The 20206-nt window shown below is 36.7% G+C and overlaps 1 protein-coding gene across 3 annotated transcripts in view; it reads left to right on the forward strand.

Moving 5' to 3' along the window:
* Positions 1-20206, forward strand: part of DCBLD1 (discoidin, CUB and LCCL domain containing 1) — a 105914-nt gene that overhangs the window by 29216 nt on the left and 56492 nt on the right. For all 3 annotated transcript variants that reach the window (XM_007484477.2, XM_056818681.1, XM_007484478.2), the window contains exon 2: positions 5444-5656. In XM_007484477.2, the coding sequence (XP_007484539.1) occupies positions 5444-5656 (213 nt within the window). The remainder of the gene's footprint in view (positions 1-5443; positions 5657-20206) is intronic.

A 20206-nucleotide genomic window follows, 5' to 3' on the forward strand; every position in this document is an offset into this window, starting at 1 on the left:
CATTCTACTCTCCTGCCCAGAAAACTCCACTGGCTCCCAATTACCTCGAGGATGGAATTTGCTCCCAACTACCTTAACAGTCATATTATATATGACTATCAGCCAGCCAAACTGGCCTTCTTACTTTTTCTCAACACAGAACACTTCATCTCCCTGACTAGAATGTATGCCTTTCCTCAGCTTCACCATTTAGCAAACTAGCTTCTTTCAGAGCTCACCTGAAGGAGGCTTCCTATACAAAGCCTTTACTAATTCCTTCTGCTCAGCTGCTGGTACCTCTCCTCCCCCATTATTTTGTCTACAAAACATACACATAATCTGCCTCTTGTATTGTCTCTTCCTATTGAATATAAATTACTCAGTACTTAGCATGAGGCAGCTAGGTGGCTTGGTGATAGAGCACAGAGTCTGGAGTCAGGAAGACTCATCTTCCTGAATTCAAATCTGGTTTCAGACACTTTCTAGCTGCATAACCCTGGGAAAATCACTTAACTCTGCCTCAGTTTCCTCATCTATAAAATAGCTGGAGTAGGAAATGGCAAACCATGCCAGTATCTTTGCCAAGAAAATGGGGTTAGGAAGAGTCAGACATAACTCAACGAGCACTAGGTGCCAAGTGGTTGGTTGTTTAATTAATTGCCTGACCCAGACAACCTTCTTCTCTAAGTTCTACCCATCTAAAGCAATTATGTAAATGTCAGCTGTTATTATTATTTCAAAGACTAGCCCATCTCATTGACTTCCATGAAGATTGCTGTGATTACTCCCCTCTCAACTTCACTTGTGGTCCTGTAGCACACAGTTCAATGCTTAATTATATATTCTCATATATGCTTTCCAATACTCTACTCACAGCATAGAATTATCCCAGAATGTCTTCTCTTTGTTGTGGACAACTAGTTTAGAGTAGAGCCTCTCCCAAGAAAACAAGCCTCTAATTTCTGTACACATCATCAGAAAGCTAAAACCCTGGGTTTGACTCTCTGGCAGGACCAAGGGGGCTTAGATACAGTAGAGACCTGTTGAATTTTAGGCATCTGTTCTTGGCTTCTTATGTAGAGGCTTAGGGAAAACTGAAGTTTGTCTTTGCTGCTCTCTCCTCTCCCTTCCTATCTCCCTTTATCCTCCCAAATTCCTAACATCAGTCTCCCATCCAAGAATACCCTTCCCTGAATTGCCCTGAAGTACTCCAGAGTGTGCTTTCCCTTTTCTCTGTCTGGCCTCTGTACCTCTTCCTTCAGAAAGCTTCAAATTAAATTAGTGTAGATAAATAATAAAGACTAAGACCTATCCCCATTCATCCCCCTACCCCAAAGGATTCCTTCCTTACTGGGCAAAAGAATTTATAATTGGTAGAATTTCACTTTCTGTGAGAGATTCTGGGGGCAGGAGTTCCTCTTAGATTGTAACTGCCTGTGCTGTCATTATGTCAGATTTCCCCCTGGGAGGAGGTGTTGAGAAGGACTATTTGTGTGTCCCCCGCCCCATCTGCCAGCAGTGAGGAAGTGCTCTGAGGTTTCTGAGGCACACAGGTAGCTGGTCCTCCCTGACTCTCTGGCAGTGGGTACGCACAAACAGTATTCTGGGAGTCCCCAGGTATTAGCAACCAGGACAACACTGGTGAGTAATGGAGTCCTGTGACTTGAATGGAGGCTGGATAACCCCTTTAGCTCTGCCTTGGAAATAGCATGTACTGGCTTGATACTTGAAAATTTGTCAGGTTATTGAGAAGCCTGACAGGGTAAGATTTCCTTCATCTTTCTGTTAAACAGGGAAAGAGTGGAGCAGTAATCATGGAATGGGAAGAAGGGAGAAATGTGATAATTCCATTTAGTTATTAGATTTTCCCCTTTGCTACCTGAAGACCCAGAGAGGAAAAGTGTGTGTGCATGCGTGTGTGTGTGTGTGTGTGTGTGTGTGTGTGTGTGTGTGTGTGTTTTGGAGGGGAAAAAAAGTTTTTTATAATTAAGCTTTAGATTCAGACATGAAGCTAACTCCAATCAGAGGGTATAAGTATAAAGCCAAAAAGATCAATCTCATTGGCTCAGGCATCTCACGATGAAAGAGGAGACTGTCATAGCAGAAACTATGCAATTGAAGAGGGAGTGTTTACAGTTTACAGTCCCAGGTTCCCAGGGCACATAGATGATAGATACTTTACCTGTAAAACTGGGAAGTCCAGTTTCTTGAGATCCTCAGGTCTTCAAAGAGAAGAGCCTCAGAGTAGCTTCCTGTTATATTCTTTATTCTTCCCTTCCTTCCTGGAGATGACTCCATTCATGTTTGATTTGGCCGTGTGAAAGTATAATCATTTCTTACCCATCATTAAATCACTGTCCAATTAATTTTGATGTGAGTCTTATTTGATTACAATATAATTTTATACCTCTATGGCCCAATCTTTGTAATTTTTGGCTTATATAGGATGTCCCTAAAGTCTTAGTTTAAAGTCTAATAGCTTAAAATTGCAGTGTGACTTTGGGAACACCCTATATATAGCATGATCATCTACTTACATCTCTTTAGAAAAAATTAATGGGAACCTGTTTTTGTTTTTCTCTTGCACATATGATGCTCTTATCTAATTAACTGGATTATAAAAGGAATAAATATCTTATAATACTTTTGCATCTGTCATAGAATCTAGCACAGCCCTGAACACATAGCTCAATAATAACGTATTAATTGATTTGTCCAGGAAATAATAATACGATGCTTTTCTCATAACTCAGTGTTAGGCAGATGATCCTAGATTATCCCCATTCTATAGATAAAGAAAATGTAATCCTTGGAGGTTTAGTGATTTGCCTGTGGTTATACAACTAATATTTGGTCTTTCTTCACTGTACCATATTCCCTCTTAGGAAAGACTAATATATTTTATATTTTAGAGAAATATTGTTTGTTAGGCAGAAGAGGATTAAAATAGAAGAAAACCATTTAGCTAATCTTTGAGATTTATATTATTACCAAGCCTTTGTATAATTTAAGTAAACTTGTATTCCTTTAAAGATCATTTCACCTTCTTTTGTTGTTGTCTTTCTTTAAAAAAAAAACTCAACTTTTCCTTCTCAATTATAAACAAAAAGCAATTTTTATCATTTATTTTTTAAAAGTTTGAACCAAATTCTCACTCTCCCCCCTGATGGCATGCAATCTGATATAGATTTTACATGTGTAATTGTGTAAAATAGTTTTCTATATTAGTCATTTTGTGAAAGAGAACTTTTAACAAGCAAAAAAAAAGTGAAATATAATATGTCTCATTAGTCTACATTCAGAATCCATCAATTCTTTCTTTGGAGATGGAGAGTATTTTTCATCATGAGTCCTTGAGGATTTTTTTGGATCACTGCATTGCTAAGAATAGTTCTCATTCATTAATGTTGATCATATAATATTGTCGTTACCGTGTACAATGTTTTCCTGGTTCTGGTCACTTCACTGCATTAGTTTCATATAGATTTTTCCAGGTTTTTCTGAAATCATGCTTTTCATCATTTCTTATAGCATAGTAGTATTCCATCACCATCATATACTGACTTGCTCAGCCATTCCCCAGTTGATGGAAATCTCCTCAATTTCCAATTCTTTGCCACCACAAGAAGAGCAACTATCAATATTTTTATTCCAATAGGTCCTTTCCCCTTTTAAAAAATAAGAGACCTAGTAGTGGTAAAGCTGGGTCAACAGAACAGTATTAAAGCCCTCTGAGCATGTCATTATCATTATCTTGCTTTAGAAAAAATCCCCAAACAAACAACTCTGAGAATCTTTTATCTAATCATAATCTTTGGTCATTCCATCTTTCCCTCTGAATTGCAATTCCTAACCTTATTTTTCATGATCTCCTTAACCTCTAATCCCTCCTCTACTCAATTCTTTCCTAGGTCATCACTTCTCATTGCCACTTCTCTATCTTGACCCCTGAACTTGTAAGCCAGTTCAACTTCATACTCTTCTTAATTCCCTTGTCCTTCTATGGCTTTGATTTCTCCAAACATCCATTGTTTTTACTTCTTTTCACATGCTACTAAATCAAGCTGAAGAAAAATAGGAAAGCATGTTTACTGGAGCCACTACAAATTTATGCTGCATAATCTTACCTGGGGTCTCACTGCAGCAAAGTGAGCCTTTCATAAAGCTGCCTTAACTGAATGACTAGCCTGCTCACCACAGCAACTTTTCTGAATGTTTTCAGGGCCCCAGAGTTCCCACGATTCTCCTTTCCGCAGTCTTCTCAGCTGAAAACCTTACTTCATATATCATTGCAAAAAACTGAGTCCATTCTCTGAGAGTCCCTCTTTTTTCCTCTTCGTCATCTGATATTATACCTTTCCCTACTGTCTCCTTCTTTACCCCTGGCTCACAGCAAGAAATGGCCCTTCTACCTATCAAAGCAAACTCTTCTACAAGTCATTATCTTTCTAATAAAGTAATGTAATTAAATGTTACATTTACCAAGGGATTTCCATAATCAAATGCAAAGCCATTATGATCAGTTGCTGTTAGAGGACTTGGTGTTGACTCACTGTATGTCAGGAACTCATTATAAGTTCTTTCTACCAAAGCAGATTGATGATTGATTTGAAATTATGAGAATTTCCTGAAGGCCTGAGAAACTTAGTAACTTGCTTTGGATCTCAGAGCCAGAATATGTCAGAAACTAGTCTTGAACTCTTCTTTTAGTCAATGAGGCCAGTTCTCTATCATACCACCCTCCTCTGTTTTGGACAGAGCATTGAATTGAGGAAACAGAGATCCAACTAAGTATTTACTTCAGTTACCTTCTATCTCGAATTAAAGTGACCTATGCCACTTGGAGAGAATGCTATTAAAAAAATAGAAAAAATTGTCGAGGCATCTTTAAAAAAAAATGCAGAGAACAAGAGAAAAGCCAGGAAGAAACACAGACAAGTTGAACAGCTTTGAAAATTACAGTCATACTTATTATAAACTTAAAAAGAAAAGCAAGCTAAACATTTATGATCCTGCTTATCTTTTCAATGAGGAAAATAGAAATGCCCATTCTATTATATATGTAATGAAATCACATAACAAATATAAAGGATAAATAAAGGTTCAGCTTGGTGACTCAGTGGATCGAAATCCAGACATAGAGATGGGAGGTATTAGGTTCAAATCTGGCCTCAGACACTTCCTAGCAGTGTGACCTGGGGCAGCCATCTGACCGCCATTGTTTAGTCCTTACTGGTCTTCTGACTTGGAACCAATACTTAGAATTCATTCTAAAATGGAAGGTAAGGGTTTGTTTGATTGTTTTTTTTTTTTTAAGAATAAACAAATAAATAAATAATAGAAATAAATAGAAATGGTAGCTTAGCATATCAATTCTTAACAGAGGAGTTCATAAGAGAGCATTTTGTACTTCAAGAAATTTGTTCAATTTCCCCACTCTTCTAATCCCTTTCTTTTCTTACAGGTGATGGATGTGGGCACATGGTGACTTACCAAGACAGTGGCACATTGGCATCTAAGAATTATCCAGGGACTTATCCCAATCATACCATATGTGAAAGGACCATTACAGTTCCTCAGGGGAAAAGACTGATTTTAAGACTTGCAGATGTGGATATTGAATCTCAGACCTGTGAATCCAACTACTTGCTCTTTGTCAGTTCCTCAGCTCAACATGGTATGTATATTAAATCTGTATTGCCCTGTTGTGGGTAAAGAACAAGGGGAGAATATTATCAAGAGTGTAATTCAATTCAATTCAACAAGTATTTCTTCCCCATCTACTTAATGCCAGGCGCCATCTTTGATGGTGGGGATACAAATGTCAACTAGTTCTGAAATGGTAGCTCATGGGAGAGTTATACCTGTCAGCAGAGGTCCATTGACAGTGGATCAAACAAAGGAGGGCAAATTAAAAGCTAAAAAATGTGTTAGCATGTCAAGGAAAGTGTTGATAGTAGCTTCCACATCCTAGAGTACACATTTAGGTTTTATAACTTTGCAGGCTCACTTAGACCACACAGCCAGTCAGCAGTATTTTGCAGCAACTTAGGAGAGATAAGTATCATCTTTCACAGGAGAAGGGAGGGTAGAGAAAGGGGAAATCATTCAAGCAAAAAAGAAGGGGGATTCTTTGGGAATGTTTCCCACACAGCTGGCAAGGTATGTTATGTGAATGAGAAGGCATTCTTAGTTCAAGGGCAGGAGTCAAGGGGAGGTGACCAAATACTTTCTCAGTTACGAAGGAAGTCCTTTTAGATAAACTACAGGGTTGAGATAAACCATTTAGACAATATTACAGATGTCTCTTATCCAAAAACAATACAAGTATCCCTTCCACTTTTGGGGAGAGGTTAAAGGCATGGTGCTCTCCACCCCTATCATCTGGAAAATCTGCATAAACATTTTTGACCCTTCCTTCATACTAAAGAAGTTTCCATTTTTTCTTTTTTCTTTTATGGTGTGCTTACAGTACCTTATTGTAAAATCTGGATTAAATATTCAACCATAGGCTCTAGTTAATGTAATACTATATCAATGCATATATAACATATGTAATACTAATGTATATAAAGTTAATGTAACACTGTAAAGTCTTTTTAAGCATTTTTGACTTTCTAAACTTTTTCTGATTTGTCTGCTGGCCTTCACATGTCATCTGTGGCTTCTGCAGAACTCCCCCAGAAATTCCCATTTAGTTTCTTTTGCTGACCCATGATATATCAAAAGCAGGGTGGGAAAGTCACAATGTGGAAGGGATGCCTGTAAATATTTTTCTTACAATAGAGGATGAGGCTACCTACTCTATGAAGCTGCCTACCTACTCTACATTTTATTTCTCTTTACTTTCCACTATTAGGCCACCAGGAGGTTGGAGAATTTCTATATTGGTAGTCCATCAAGATGTGGTTAAATGATCGTAGTACCTATTTTTCATTCATAAAGACAAAAAAAAAAGGCCTGCCTGCCTATAAGGAGTTTAATGATTTTAGTTGCATAAAATAGAACACATAAAATTATAAAGGAAATCAAAGATTATTTAAAATATTTTTTCCATCCAAGTTCATGGAGCCTCTGAAATTCTTCTGCAAACCCCAGATTAAGAGCCCTTTGAGTAAGCTATATGAATATATAGGCTAGAAACATAACTCATAGGGTGAAGGGTAAATCCAATAAAGCAATACCCTAATGTGTTTCTCAATTACTTTGTTTTATGTTTATTTACTTGTGGATAAGAGAATTTTGTTGAAATATCTGTGAATATAGAAACTTCCCAAATTTGCATTTTTATAAACCTCAGATTTAGTCAGAATTTATTCCCTTGACCTTTGTGGATAAATTCTGAAAGCGATGCTAAAGAGAACCAGACATTATGTAACACATGACTCTTGGATGATAAAACAGAGAAATCAACCTCCTCCCTCTATAATTAGCCAGGCCCCTGAACTCCACAGACTCTTGCCTTGAACATCACCCCAAAAGTTACATGTCCCTACCTCTCTTCCCTCTTCCAACTTTTACTGTGAAGAGTATGACCCTCTGTTTCTATTCAGCATCCCTGTGATCCCAAGTTATAATCTTCCCACTCCCCGATTCCTCATATCCATCCTCATCAACCCATCCCTCCTGTGTCCCTACCCCATTCCAACATCCCCTTTTATTATGCCTTCTGAAGTCCCTGTTCTATTGATTATAAATTACTCTTCTTATTAGGCTTACACACCCTCCCCCTAGAAATGCCTTTGCACCTATTTTGTATTTATTTTTTCTATGTTTTCTATCTCCCACCACTCCTTACCTTCCTTTAAGTATAATAAAAGATGCTTGATGGGGGGGACCTTCAGAAATCTTCTTATTTTATTCTTGCCTTTATATTGCTAGTCTCTGGCTTGTGGATGCTAATAAAGGCTTCTTGAGAAATTTGTGAGAAATACTAGAATCAAGTTTGAAACCCTAGTCTGTATCCTGTAGGCAGGTTTCTAGGAGTCCTGAGGTGTACTAAAGCACTTAAAATGTTTACTGAATTTAAATATCTAAGGGACTCTTTTTTTTTTACATTAACCTACATAGTCAATGTAAAATTGCACTTTGCATTACATTTATAAAACTGAGCGAAATGTATGCCTTTTTACATTAAAACATAATATAATATAATAAATAATATTTATATATAAATATATAATAAAATAATATAATAAAATTTGCTCAACTCTATAAAACTGTTGTTGACTCTAATGGAGAAGCTGTTAGCAATCTTTTTCTCAGATGTGGGGGCTATAAGTTTACTAATAAAGCTTGACTGGCCTTCTTCTCATTCTTAGCCAAGAAAGCTGATTCTCCCATGTTGAGTTCTCCCACACTCTACAGGTCCAGACCAGTGATGAGCAAATTCATTTACTGAAACTTTCCCAGACAGACACCATGGGAAAAAAAATCCCTTGAGATTTTTATCCCAGGGTATTTTCTGTCTCTGTTAATGACAGGCTGCTTAATTACTCCTACAAAGAGCTTCAAGTAGTTGGAAACTTATAAGGATGATGCTATTTTCTTTTGGACCAAATCACCCATTTGTGTTAAGTGGAAAACTCAGAAATCTGGGAATGCTTGAGGCTTCTTGGGCCAATTTGCTATTTAGTACCTCTCACCATCAAATGTTTATGAGCTTACTAAGGAGTGCTTGAAGAACATTAGCTAGGAAAATGGCTCCTATTCTAGGGAACTGTTTGCATGTCAGAGCTTAAATGGAAGCAGAAAATGTAAGGTAGGGTGCTTCAGGGGCAGATCATGTCTCCTTTGGGAAAGCCTCTCTCCTATCTTTTCCAGCCATGAGTAATTAATTAATTTTCACTTGCTGACAAAGTGGCAGGTCTACTCTTCCTTGGCTGCCATCATATTGCCCAAGGCAGTGTGGGTGGGGTGAGAGTAAGGAGAATGGTCAGGTCACTCACTGCTAGACAGGTTTCTGAGGAAACTCTGGGAGCTTTGAATTGTGTGGAGATGGTGGAAAATATTCTAGTGTGTGTAAATAAGAGAAAGGAACAGAGTAATTAGGTGTCATATATGCTAGATTTCAAAAGAAACATTCATCTTATGGTGAGGCTGATATTATTTCTGAATTCCTGAGGTTCGGAGACTAGGATGCTTCTAGTAAATATGTAATAGAACTATCATTCACTTATAGCAATAAAAGCTAGTAAATTATTTATTAATCTTTCTCCATTTCAAAAGCTTTGTCATTAGTAAAGATGGGGGAAATGATCAATCCTCTCTCAAGTAGGTTTTTGCTTGAGCTGAGAGCCAGATAAGCTTTTTTTTTTCGTACTTTAGAGAAGAAAATGTCTAGCATTTTTCAGAACTCTTTTTTTTTTTTGTCTACTCCAAAGGCAAATCTTTGTATCAAAGATTAATTTCACCAATATTTAAATTGTTTGGCAAGTTATCTCTTGTTGGACTGTGTTATATAGCAATAAACCTTGATCCACAAATCCTTTGGAGACAAAGCTTTTGACAGTCATCCTGGAAGTGATGAGTGGGTTGAGAGATCTTCTAGATTTATCAGTACTGAATTCTCAGATATGGTGTGTCTCATGAGGAAACAATAGCAACTGTGTCGCAAGTATAGATGGCTCTTGGGGGTCCTGGTCTTTAATCTGGCTCCTTATTCCTGGAGCTCATGTGGCTCTGTTGCCTTATAAACAGTAATAATAACAATAAACAATAATAGCATTTTTATAAATCTATGTGTGCTAGCCACTGTGCTAAGAACTTTACAAATATGATTTCATTTTATTTTCACATCAACCCTGGGAGGGAAGAGCTATTTTTATCTCTATTTTACATTTGGAGAAACTGAGGCAAACAGGTTCAATGATTTCTTCAAGGTCAAAGAACTAGTGAATGTCGGAGAATAGATTTTTTTTTTATTAAACCCTTACCTTCTATCTTAGAATCAGTACTTAAGGATCAGCTCCAAGGCAAAAGAGCATTAAGGGCTAGGCTATTGGGATTAAATAACTTGCCCCTTAGCTGCCCCCTAAGACTGTATTTGAACTCAGGTCTTCCTGACTCCAGTGCTCTATACACTATGCTACCTAGCTGCTTTACTGTCACCTGGCAACAGAGTCAGCACCCTCCAGGCTATAATAGTGTACAGTTCTGTGTTACTGGGTAGAGAATTGCCTTGAGGGAGGTTTCAGAGCTAATTGAGCCTGTAAGAGCAACATATTTCATCTGAAGGGAGGAGAGAAAGAGTTTATCTTTTAGATATCTATTGCCACATTTCACAGAATTTCTATTTGGGTAATGCCATTTGTGATAGCACATAGTAGTGCTGCAACATTCCTTTTTCATTAATTAGAAGTACCACTCTATTCAGTTTGATTTTTGTAAACCAGTCCCCAACTCTTTACTTGAAATAACTTTGATATTCTAAAACCATTAACATTTTTTTAAAAAATCAACTGAACTGGACATGTAGGGTTTGCTCAAGTTCTGTGTGTGTGTGTGTGTGTGTGTGTGTGTGATAAACTTTTATCAACTAACCTCTGCAGAGGATTCATCAGTGAAAAGAGACACTTTTCACCATATCATTTACCCCCATGTCAGCATTGTGTGTGTGTTTTTTTTTTAAATAACTCTTGGCTCACACACTGAAAGCACTTTTGTAATTCACATTCTTAACAACAGAATGCACTATCAACAAATTTGACCACCCACACAGGCATCACAGCAGTCAGTCAAAACTTATAATTTGCTCTCTCATGTTATTGAGAACAGAGAAGAGTATGATGCTGACACTATGGATTATTGCCATTTTATTATTTGCTATTTCTTACAATATTGCCAGATGGATCATCTTTAATATTTGAAAGAGGAGAGCATACAAAATACTTGGAACAAATCAGAAAAGGGTACTAAGGAAATAGCAATAACCTTTTTAAGCTTTCTTTCCCTTCTCTCCAAAATCTAAAATCTTAGAGAATAATACTTGCATCTGTCTAGGGGATGAAGCTTTATGAAATGAGGTAATAGCCAGACTTTAGCAAATAATTTTTTAACCCTTACATTCTGTCTTAGAATCATTTCTTTGGTAGAAGAGAGGTAAGGTTAGGCCACTGGGGTTAAGTGACTTGCCTAGGATCACACATCTAAAAAAAGTGTTCAAGGACAGATTTGAATCTAGGACTTCCTGTCTCCAAACCTGGCACTCAATCCAATGTGCTACCTAGCTGCCCCAGTAATTAATTTTCTACAATGGATCCCATCTTTCTAGTTATGTAATTGAATTAAAAGTAGAGAACATATAAGATCCCATTGTATTTACTGTTTGTTGTCAATGAAAATGTATTTCATTTGAAAGAGCACAATAATGAAAGGATATAGATATAAAGGATATAGAGCTGGAAGGGTCTTTAAAGGCCAGTTAGTCTAATCCCCTCATTTTGCAGATGAAGAGACAACCTCAGAAAGAATAAGTAATTTGTTGAAGGTCACATTTTTGGTAAATATTAAGAGGAGGGATTTGAACCAATTTTTTTTAAAAGATCACTTTCTTTTCATTTCAAGTCAGCAATTTTTAAACATTAATTCCTTGGGGAAGTATAAAGAGACCACACAAAGAGACACATATGAGGGTAGAGAAAGGGGAAAAGGATGGAGAAAAAATGACCAGTGGCTGCTCCAAGTTCAGACAAGCAGAGCAACACCAAGGTCTTTGACTCTAGAGCCAGTGCTCTTTACAGTAAAGCCCCTCATCCAATAATTCCCATTCATATATTAAAATATCTTGAAAGATTTAAGAACAGAAGGCATATTGTTCAATTACCCTCTGATTTATTAATATCAAATGCTTACAGAAGTTATTTGCCGCCATCATGGAGGAAGTCCTGCTCAAACATTGAATTGAAAAAGAATTTCCTATAGAAGGCATTGTCCTTCAGCTGCTCCTGTTTTCAGATGTCATTGTGCTCATTGCTTCAAGTCTCTGAATATCGTACAGCCTTTTGTGGAGAATCCATAATCACGTCTAAATGTCTGCTTGGGAAACCAAGTAGTTAAAGACTGTTGTCCAGACCCTGATATGCAGATGGATATATGGGTACATAATCCATAGAGCCCATTCATCAGTGTATATGTCTTAGATAGGCAATGACCCAAGCCTAGGATTAAGTAGGAGGAGGAAAGTGAGCTAAATTGCTTTTTGGAAATTGTACAGTACTAAATTAATGATCCTGAGTTTCTCCCTAAAACACAACATTCCATTTTTTTTTACATCTGTATTCTTCCAATGGTATTAGTGGCTAGGGGTTACGTAATACCATGGTCCATAAAGAATTAAATGTATAGATTTCCCAAATGGTTAAAGAGAGACACATCAACCAACAAACATTTATTAAGTGCTTACTATGTGCCAAGCACTTTGCTAAGTGCTGAAGTAGGTTTGAGTATTTCTAACAAATTACCAATGAATTAAACTTGAGAGGTAGCAACTAAGTGGTGCAGTAGATAGAGTTCTAGACCTGGAGTCATGAAAACTCTTCTTCCTGAGGTCAAATTTGGCTTCAGACATGTCTAGCTGTGTGACCCCAGGCAAGTCACTGAACCCTGTTGACTATTTTTTGAGGAGAGCTAAATTTTAACCAAATGAAAACAATGATATTTATTCTTACATAAAGTAAATGATTGGTTTATATATATATATATACATACATATATGTATGTATGTATGTATATCTGGAGAAATACTCTAGTTGTGTGTTGCCTTGTTACCTTTCTGAGGTATGGCTATAATTAATTTTGATTTTTTTAGATGTGATAATTTTTGCAGCTGGCAATAAAAAACCAATGTGCTCCAAATGTGATAGAATCATTTTATTCAAAAGGACAATGAAGAAACTTCTCAAATTGAATTTATTAGCTATATGCTGGATTCCTTTTGAAGGAAGTACTGAAGTAAAATAAGCCCATTAAAAAAAATCTAAAATTAGCTTTAAAAGGATTTGAAGGTATAGAAACCTATTCTATATGTGATTTAAAAAAAAATCAAGATGAAAGAAATATAGGGCAGCAGAATTTTAAGTAGATGAGTCAGGCCCATTTATTATAAATGATTTTAACAAATTTTGCCTTGGACTCTATATCCAAATGATATATGTGAAGACTAGTATGGATGAAGAGCTTTATGAATAAGTTAACATTGGAGGAATAAAAAACGTTTAGCCTTGTAATATGATGTAGCCTTTCAAAGCTCTTAATTAACTTTGACCAAATTCACCAGGATTTCAAAGAGTATCATAAAACCAAGGATGCATATTTCAACTTGAAACCCATTCCTACCATGATGTTTACTGACTTGGTCAGTATTGATTCCCAGTTCATTTCTCTTTGTGTACATTCCTGTGTTTTTATATTGAAGGTGTAAAGTACTTAAATGAGTATTGACGAATGGTACCACCACTTCTTGTAATAATATAAGCTCTTTGGTGTTTTGACTTCTGACCTTTACCTATGGCTCTAACCTATGTGAATAATATAATAGTTTTTTAAAAGTTTAGTCATATCTAAGGCAATAAAAAATTGTTTAAAAATAATCACAATGCTCACGTGAAGCCAATGAGAACTAATTAGTAGTCCATATCCTTTGACCACTTATCAATTGGGAAATGACTTGTATTCTTATACATTTGACTCATTTCTCTATGTATTTGATGAATGAGGGCCCTATTAGAAACATAAATACATTTTGAACAGAACTAAATAGTAGTCCACCTTGAGGAAGGAATTGCTCATCATTTCTTCTTGATTTTTCAAATAAAGAATGAGTATAAATACTTGACTGCAATTATCAGGAAAATCAGGAGAATTCCACAGGTTTGCTACAGTAAATATCATCCTGTAGTTCCCTATAATCCTTGTTGGCATTGATGAGGCAGTGAGCAAAGATTCAACTTCCTTGCTCTATAGTGCATATTTTCAAAGACATGGTAATAATTTTAGCATGCTGAAAAGAACACACTGAAGACATATGGCCCATATGCATAGAGACATATGCTTGTCAAAATATCCATTTTCTAATGAGAGATACATATATGCAGCTGAGCAAATTTCTCCTTGTCTACATTCAATTTTAACTCAAAGCTCGTTACAGCAACTAATTATCAGCAGTCTCTGCCTCTCTAGAATATTCTCTTTAGGTTTTACTTTCTAACTCCTTTAACATAATTGACCCTTATTCTCACTCATTTTCTTATCCCTGCTTCAGGTTGCCCTCATTTTTCTTCTTTTGCAGTTAGCCAAAGTGCTGTTAGCTAAATTATCTTTTTTTTTTTTTGCTTTATACTCCATATCTATCACCCTCTCCTTAAAACCCTTCACTGCTCTTCATAATCTTTTCCATTAGCACTCCATTAGCTCACCCTCAGTTTTCTGATTCTCCCTTAAATCGTCTGGAACTCCCTAATCTGTCTTCTTTCCCATGCTGCTTTTCTTTCCTTTATTCTGTACTCACTATGGTAAGCTCTCTTTTCCACTGAAAGCTTTTGAGAAAAGGAATTTTTTTTTGTTTGCTAGTTCATATTTTTAGGGGCTACCTAGCACACAAAGTGCTTGATACATTTTTTGATTGATTGATTGCTAACCAAAAGGGAGCATGAGATTTAGTTCAGATAAACCCAAAGGTTAATTTCTATCATCAGATCAGACAGGTAGCTAGATGGTCAGCAAGGATTTATTAAGTGCCTATTATAGAAAAGGCACAGGGATAAGCACTGGGGATATAAAATATAAGCAAAAAGAAGAATAGTATCTCCTCTTAAGAAACTTATATTTAATAGAGGCATCCTAGATCTGAAACCCTCCTGTCCTTATATATATGGTGAATACAGCATTGGGTTTATTATTTGTCTAAATGGTTTTATAATACAATTTTAGATGCTGCCTGATATAACCATCGGATCCAATTCCACCAAATATTACAATTTTTTTCTCAATTATATGTAAACCAAAATTTTGAAAATTTTTTTGAAATTCAAGTTCTAATTTCTCTCCCTCAGTTCTTCCCTCTCTCAACTCCTTCCTCTTGTTGCCTTTTGTGTATATTTTACTGCCTGCTTGAGTGTTCCTATATTTGAGTTTTTTCTGTATCTTGTAGAAATGTTGGGGTATTCTATGCTGCCATAATGGCATGTGGCCAGTGAGCCAACAACTTTAGCTGTAGTTTACCTTCAAGATAGTTAAAATTTTGTTTCTCTTTCTGTAGTGAATCCCACAGTAGGTTTCTGATTGTTGTTACCAATGACTCGACCTATTACACAGATATTCAATAAAAATGTTTTATTTCCCATTGAAAAAGATGCTTTATTAATAACTCTACCCACAGTGATGTGATACCAATTTCAGCTAGCTCTCAGAGTAGAAATTTGTGTCCATCCTTCAGGAAGCACCTGCTTCAGTGCCTCAAGCATTTCTCTGTCGGTGACCACTCTCCTGTGGTTATAGAAGGACAGCCTGATTGCCTCTATGGTGGCCTGTTCAAACAGATAGTTATCTAGTGCTCCCAGGGCATCCAAAGCCCAGAAATACCCACTAAAATTCTGATAGATTTGCTTCAGGATTTTAGCAGTGTGATTGGAGTTTTCTTCTTCCCAGGGACTGTCCTCAGGCAACTATGTCTTTTCCCAGCTTCTGTGAACTGTTGCTACTGCCCTCAGCAGACAAGCAATTTTGAACAAGCTGTGGTATGTGATTGTAATAGAATATTATTGTGCCAAAAGAAATGAGGAATAAAGTAATCATAAAAAAAACCTTGGAAATACTCATATAGGGGTAGTTAGATGGCTCAGTGAATAGAGAATGAGACTGAAGACAGGGGTCCTGGGTTCAAGCATGACCTCAGATACTTCCTACTATCTTCTCTCACAACATGATGAATACAGAAATATGTATTACATGATAGCATAGATTTAACTGATATCATATTACCTACTGTCTTGGGGAGGGGAGAAGAAAGAGAGAAAAAGAGAGAACATAGATCTCAAAAATATCAGAAAATTATTATTAAAAATTCTAGCAACATGTAAAAAGAAAAAAGGAAGACAAGCAATTTGAAGTTAAAATTTGAAAAAAAAAAAGTGGTCATGCAAAACATTTTCCTATTAACCAAATTGCAAAAGAAAACACCAAACAAAAAAATAGTAATATTTTAAAAGTTTTAAATATATATTTCAATCTGTGTTCCTATCCCCTCAGTTCTTTCCCTGGAGGTGGATAGCATTTTTCATCATGAGGCTTTTGGAATTGTCTTCAATCATTGTATTGCTGAGAATAACTAAGTCATTCATAATTTATCATCAGACAACATTGCTATGTACAATGTTTTTCTGGTTCTTCTCATTTAAGTTTTCCCAGGTATTTCTAAAATTATCCTGCTTGTCATTTCTTATAGCACAATAGTGTTCCATCATAATCACATACTACAATTTGTTCAGTCATTCATCAGTTGATGAACATTTCCACCTCTTTGCCACCACAAAAAGACCTGATATAAATATTCTTGTACATTTGGTCTTTTTCCTGTCTTTCATCTCTTTCAACCAAATACTTTTACTAGTTGAAAAAAAATATTTACAAAACTACTTCCTTCATGATGCTTTTCCAAATCAAGAGAGTAAGAACAAAATGTGGCTATGTAATCCACCTCACTATCTCTTAAAAGCAACATAAAGAAAAACAATGAGGTATTTTTTTGAAAATTACTTTTTTAAATGCTTATATTTTGAATGTCAGGAAATTCTGGCACCAAAAAATTTTGGCTAGAGTAGTTCTGGCACCAGAGGTATTTATTTTGTGAAGAGTACAATTTCTTCATTTTTCTCCTGGCTGATCTTGATTTGATGATCTCTACAAACTCATTTTTCAGCAAGATGAAAGCAACTTTAAACATCACTCCTCTTTCACAACCCTTGTCCATGAGACCCCTCCCTCCCTCTGATTGGAGAGTGTTAGATATTGAGGAGTTTGTCCTAGATCTCTATTTAGGGAAGGCATCTCCTCATCATTTCTCACCTGACTGATCTCCTGAATGTCACCTCCATTCTGCAAGATGAATTCAATTCTTACTCACACCTCTGATCATTTCCCATCCTGTCTGCAAGATTTCACAATATCCCCTTTTTAGCTCCCTTTTATATGTTGTCTTCCTCATTTGAACATTAGCTCCTTGTGGGCAAGAAATGCCTTATGCCTTTCATTGTATCCCTAGTGTTTTGCACCGTGTCTGACGTATCCTTAGTAAGTTTTTCGTAAATGTTTAACTCTGACTCGAATTGCCTGGTTTGCAGTGACAACTCAAAACCTCTAATTGATTGTAACGTGCAAGCAGGTACAACTTTCAGACTTAACCCAGGGCATTTAAATGGTCTTTTCCTGCTTCTAGGAACATGTATACTACACAGCCCAAGATTTCATAAATGGCTACTTCATACTTTGGCTTCAAAATGTCTATTTCTGTCTTATTAAAAGAGTCAAAGACAAAGGACATCCCCAGTCACTCAACTGTGTGTGTTGGGCCAAGCACAAAGTTCTCCAAAGTGGGTTTAAATGATGTAGGTTGTGATAGAACATTTCTAAACCCTGTCCACCAGAAACATCAATCAATGTACTAGAGATTGTCAAAATCGTTCTCATAAGAAAGTCCTGATGTTTTTGAAGACACTAACCACTCCCACCCTCCAAAAAAATTGCCACCACTTGTGAGCTACATTGTTAATAAACCCATTTAGCAAGTGAAGTTAAGAAGTTAAAAGGAAAGTATAGTCTCTACGCTGTTTATTGTCAACACAACTAAAACTAGCCCAGGTATCTTAATTTCTCTGTATAGCATCTAAAATATACCCATTATCCTTGTGAAATAAATGTCATTATCATGTAAAAGTTGACCTTAATCAAAGATGGAAGGAATAGTCCCATCTGTTTAAAAAACAAAACATGCTTCTAACTGGTCTTTCTGGAGTAGCAAAAAATTTGAAAGGGGGTTCCTGATGACTGGGGAATGGTTGAACAAACTATAGTACAGGAATATAATGGAATATAAGTATGATAATTAAAAAAACCTTAGGAAGACTTGTATGAACTGATACATAGTAAGTATAGTCTTGTATAAACTGAGACCATAATAAGCAGAACCAAGAGAACAGTTTACATAAAAACCATAATGATATAAAAGAAAACAATATTGAAAAACTTCAGAACTGAGCAGCACCATTATTACTTTAAGGGATGGATGATGGTGAAGTGCTTCCTGCCTTTGAAGCAATAGACTGTAGGTGCAGAATGATACATACTTTATCAGACATGTCAATTTTTTTTTTTCTTGGCTGTGCTGGTTTGTGACAACGGGGGGTTCTATTGGGGTGTGGGGTCTTTGAAAAGAGATGGTGATTTTTGAAAGTACATCAATAAAACATGATTTAAATTAAAATTTTAAATCTTTGACTTCAGCCAAATCAGAAAAATCTAAATTTATACTACAAATAAATATTCGTCTTTTTAAAAATGGAGTTGAAATTTTCAGAATCAAAACCAGATTCCCTTTAAACAGAAAAACTCCCCTGGTGCATTTTAAAACTATTTTTACTTATCTGCTGCTTTTAAGGAACATATTGGTTGTATAGAGAAAAGTATCTATATGCCCCTTCTAACCATTGGGAGTGTTAACTGATTTCTAAAATGATGAGATTATTCTAAGGTTCCTTATAGTTCTAAGGTATACATACACAATACCTATACATAGACATAGGTATGTGTGGGTGTGGGTGTTTATATAACCTTTGTGGAGAATCTATTGTTTTCCTTTGAGTCTCTGCTCACAGCTGTTATGGAATTAGATCTGCAATTCTGGGTGGTATTTTCTTTGATTTCCTCATCTCTTCAGCTCTGGCTCCAGAATTTGGGCTTGGGTCCAGAGCCAGGCTTTGCTCCCTGTTATACTCTTGGGTGGGGTTGGTGGCTCCTTTTGGTTTTGCCCTGGCTTCTTGCCCAGACCTCCACTTGCCAGAGTTGGGGCCTCCTGGATCTTCAAGGTTCAGAGTAAGGGGCCAGCTGGGTGGCTCAGTGGATTGAGAGCCAGGCCTAGAGATGGGAGGTCCTGGGTTCAAATCTGGCCTCAGATACTTCCCAGCTGTGTGACCCTGGATAAGTCACTTGACCCCCATTGCCTAGCCCTTACCATTCTTCTGTCTTGGAGCCAATACACAGCATTGACTCCAAGACGGAAGGTAAGGGTTTAAAAAAAAAATAAAGGTGCAGAGTACCATATCTTAAGAGTCCTCTCTAGTGCCTCAGGATAGAGTATTGAGGATGTTAGAGCCTCTGGCCTCAGATATCTGGCCCAAGCATTGTACCAGGCTGGTTGATACCTGCTGCTGCTTCCTAGGTCCCTATCTTAGGGCTTTCTCAGTGGAGTCTACTGCTCTTACTTCCTCTAGACACAAAGCCTTGTAGGCTACACATGCTCCACTTTTTTCTCCATTTCTGGTCTCTGGTTGTACTGAAAAGCTACCCAGAACTGAGGCTGGCTGGCTTTGCTGGAAGGTGTAGGGAGTGGGGAGGAGGGTAGAGAATAATACTATTTTCTCTTGCCAATGGACTGCTGGCTGATGCCTTAACAGTCCAGAAGTGGAAATCACAATCCAATTTCTCATTAAATTTGTTGGTCATTATTTGATCTGATGCAAACTTCAGGAATTGAAGTAGCACATGCATAGAAGCTGGATGACCTGTCTTCCTTTCAGGTGGCTATCTTGGCCAGAAGAGTTTTGAGACCGTTATAAATTAAAGATAGAAGTTTGCTTTAAAGTTTTAAACATTTTGTTATAAGTTAACAAGTAGGAAAGGTGGACAATGATAGAAAGAAAATAATTTGTGGTGGGATCCTAATTGTACTGCTACAAATCAATTCATGTTCTGTTAAATTATTTACATACATATTTACATACATTTTTGAAACCAAAACAATAACATTTTGCATGCATTTCCTGTACTCCCCCCCCCCCCACCTACATTGTTTCATTTAACCACAGACTGTGGCTTGAGAGTGGAGAAATTCTTTTTTTCCCCCCATTTGAATTAGTTTATTTAGACAATTTAGAACATTATTCCTTGATTACAGTAATCACATCATTTCCCTCCCTCCCCTCCACCCACCCTTCCAGCAGCCAAGGAGCAATTTCAT

This window comes from Monodelphis domestica, chromosome 2 (genome assembly GCF_027887165.1).
Source record: "Monodelphis domestica isolate mMonDom1 chromosome 2, mMonDom1.pri, whole genome shotgun sequence".
Taxonomy (NCBI): Eukaryota; Metazoa; Chordata; class Mammalia; order Didelphimorphia; family Didelphidae; genus Monodelphis; species Monodelphis domestica.